At 41.3% G+C, this 3,825-nt stretch overlaps 1 protein-coding gene across 1 annotated transcript; it reads left to right on the top strand.

Annotated features, from left to right (window-relative positions):
• Nucleotides 1-427: 427 nt before the first annotated feature.
• Nucleotides 428-1,639, top strand: LOC131251921 (F-box protein At5g49610-like). The gene has a single exon (XM_058252912.1). It carries the CDS (start codon nucleotides 428-430, stop codon nucleotides 1,637-1,639), a length of 1,212 nt encoding a protein of 403 aa, XP_058108895.1.
• Nucleotides 1,640-3,825: the final 2,186 nt, after the last annotated feature.

The raw sequence follows: 3,825 nt of genomic DNA, 5'->3' as shown, positions 1-3,825 counted from the left end.
GGGAGGTTTCATCTGCAGGAATTTCCTTTCCTTTAGTGCGGCCCACTTGAGACTTTGATCCTTCTAACCTTTTCTTTAAAGTCCTAAAACGCGCTAAAAAACGGATGGACAGGGTGGATTTCTTATAAACATCACGGTGGGCCCCACCTAGTTCCTGTGAGAAAGGCTTTTGAAGGAAATCCGTGTCCGCCGTGGAGGATGTAGTCTATAATAAGAGAAGGGAGATTAGAATCCTCATTTCCAATCTTCTCCATTACCCTTTCCTTCTCCCAGCTTCTGCGACGGCAATCTGCGACGGACGGCGGACGGCCATCGTTATAGCTGTAAGATATATATTTCACCTCCATCATCATCTTTTTCTTCTCTACATTGATTCTCTATCATCATCTTTTTCTTCTCTACATTGATTTTGTCAGATATTCGTATTATGGCACGTCCAGCTAAAATCAATAAACGCAAGTATATAAAGAATAAGAACTCTAGAAGAAAGGCAGTCTTATGGAATTCTATTTCTTTCGAAAAAGGGAAGTCTCTGTCAGATTATCCTGAAGAGATAATCTTCAATATCCTCGTTCGCATTCCAGCTGCATCTCTTAATGACCTAAGGCGTGTATGCAAGAACTGGTTAGAAGTAATCTCTAGTTCTTATTTCATACAGTGCCACCTCGCTCGAGTCCAACCTTACCTCATCGAAGGAACAACACTTTGGAATAATCCGATTCGTTCGGTGGATGTAAAAGATTCTGAAATAAGGGCACGAAAACTGGATATAGGTTGTCATGGGAATATCTTAGCTACCTGTAACGGATTGCTTTTGATAGAAGCCAATCATCTAAAAGGCATTTGTATCTCCAATCCAGCTACCAAGAAATTGCTACGGCTTCCAAAATGTTCTAAATCTCCGTGTGACAACTACCATCTTCTACATGATATGGACTTCCGTTATGCGCGACTTGACTTTTATAGGTTTGGATACGCTCCTTCCACTAAGGAATATAAAGTGATTCACTTCTTCCACGATGGTTTCCATCAGTTGTGTGAGATACTAACCTTAGGTTCGGATTCATGGAGAAGGATTGATATCTCATTTCTCGTTTTGCCATTGATATTCAATGAGCAACTATCGCTGAATGGGGTTTTGCACTGGTTGGTTGGTTATCATTATATAATGTCTATGGATCTTGCCCAAGAGACGTTTCACCAAACGCCGATTCCATGTTGCATCAGGCCAAGTTGTCGTACATTTTCAAGGGATGAAACTTTTTATCGTCATACATTTTCAAAGGATGAAACTTTTTATCTTAAAGAGATTAGAGGCTCTCCATCTCTCATTAACCGAATATCTGATGTTGAATTTGAGGTTTGGATCTTAAAGGACTTTCAGATAAAAGAGTGGATAAAATTGAGTAATATTGATGCGACTGGAAGAGGCTTAATGAATCTTATTCCTATTCTAAGCTTGAGAAACGACGAGGTCATATTCAAGTCTCGTAGAAAGAGAAGCGGGCACTTGGTCTTGTCCACCTACGATTTAAAACTCCAGACGATGATTCAGGTCAAACTATATTCAAGAGACCGTCAGATTTTCTCTATCATGACTCACTTCGACACCCTAGTTTCTTTGAAGTTTCAAAAATAATATTAAGATTCTGGTACTAATGTTACTAGTGGAAATTGAATACTTATATATATATATATATATATATATATATATATATATATATATATAAAATAATGGTTTAACTTATTGGTTGTAATGGTGATTTTTGTTCTTTTTCATATAATAACTATGGGTCTTTTTATGAGTTATGATCTTTGGATCATAAAGTAATATTAGAGTGGGTTGAAGGAAGGAAGCTTTTGCTATGACTATCAGCTCCTCTGACACGTGTAAGTGCTATGCCGTTCATCACAGGGTGGGTCCCATGGTATATGGCAGATAATTAGGTAGTACAGTGATCAGGTGGGCCACACACGTACGAATAAAAGAACTTCGTGGCTGGTCCTCTTTACGAACCTGATTTTCAGGCCTTATCACATAGGCGGTGGGGCCCACATTCTAAACAGCTAGAACGTCCGAGTACTTGCTTTCTCATTGTCTGGTTTGCCACACCCACAAGTGCCTAGCAGCCCATTACATGCCACTCTACATATGCTCGCGTCGTACTACATGTGTCTGAAATCAAAGCCATCTAATAGGTGATTTCCATCGTTGAGATTCTCCGGCTCAAAAACCATGTTGGTCCTCTCATCGTATCAAAATGTTAGAAATTGTGATGATGACTGTGGCCGCAGATGACTGAACGGTGGAAACCATACGGTAGAGGGCTTGGATTACGCTCGTAATGATAGGCTGGGACTAGATTTGAAGGAAGCGGATTGCGTAGTAACTCGCTATGCATAGCGTACAGAGTAAACTCTGCGAGGTCCACCATGATTTATGTATTTTATCTGCTCCGTCCATCCATTTCGCTAGATAATTTTAGGGCTTGAGCCCAAAATAAAACATATACAATGTTCAAGTGGACCACACCACAGGAAATAGTTGAATTGAACTTCTACCGTTGAAAATTTCTTGGGGCCCACAAAAGTTTTGGATAAAGCTTGTATCTGTTCTTTACGTTCATCCATGTCTATATGAGCTTATGAACAGGTTGAATGACAAATAAACATCACTGTAGGGCCTAGCGAGGTTTCAATGGTGGAAATCATTATCCCCATTGTTTTTTGTGGTATGATCCACTTGCTCTTTTGATACAATTCAATTTTCGGCTCAACCCTTAAATTAGATGGAAAAACGGATGGATGGCGTTGATAGAATGTATACATTCAAGGTGGGCCCAACTGAGTTTACTCAGTACGATAAGAGCTACCGAGTAACTCAGTACCCAATCCGATTTCAGATTTGAAGCCCGCTCCCAACCCCTGGCCAGGTTTAAGGGACCGGACCCCGGCCTTACCAACAAGATAAGGCTGCCTAGGCCGAGCTTGAAAGAAGAATCAGTGACTCTGACTGGCTCGTTCAAGTAAACACAGGGCTCAGCCAAGTTGAGGCTGAATCATCCTGACTCGGACGGGGCTCATGTTATTGAACTGGATTGAGTCGTAGTGAGTTTGAGTCAACTCGGGCGGAGTCGCATCAGACCAGCCCGAGTCTAGAAACCATGTTTCCACCCCTAGACACAGCACGCATGTACGTGGATTCAGGCCGTGCTTTTGGTATAGGAACCTTAATATAGATGGTCCAGATCTTTAGATAATAGGCTCTCCCCCCCCTGCCACTAGCCAATGGCTAGTGGTCGGTGCTCTATGGACCCAAACATGATGTATGTGTCTCATCCATGCCGTCCAACCATTTTTCTAGATAATTTTATGAAAACCCAAAACTGTTTTGAGGAAGATGAAAATCTCAAGTGAACCATACAAACTCAACTTCCCGAGGCTACGGATGTTTTGGACAAAGCTGATATTTTTTTTTTGCCTTCATCCAGGTACGTATGACCTAATCTACTGGTTAGATGTCAGATAAACATTACAGTGGGCCTTAGGAGATTTTTAATGATAAACGTTCAATCACTACTGCTTTCCCACGGTGTGGTCCACCTGAGATTTTGATCTGTCTCATTTATGAGATGAATTATTAAAATGACGTGTAAAAATGGCTGAATGGTGTGAATAAAACACATAGATCATGGTGGGGCCATATAGCACCGACTGGCTCCATATGTATGGAATTCTGCACTTCAGCAAACCATGTCGTTGACGTCCAACCGTCTTTTTGGGGGTGTACAGCTTGTATGAGATCCATCCATTCATCACGAAGGC

The sequence above is a fragment of the Magnolia sinica genome, chromosome 7, assembly GCF_029962835.1.
Source record: "Magnolia sinica isolate HGM2019 chromosome 7, MsV1, whole genome shotgun sequence".
Lineage (NCBI taxonomy): Eukaryota > Viridiplantae > Streptophyta > Magnoliopsida > Magnoliales > Magnoliaceae > Magnolia > Magnolia sinica.
This window is presented reverse-complemented; position numbering and strand designations above follow the sequence as displayed.

Coding starts and splice junctions, on each gene's coding strand:
- LOC131251921 (XM_058252912.1), top strand. CDS start 428: ATGGCACGTCCAGCTAAAATCAATAAACGCAAGTATATAAAGAATAAG.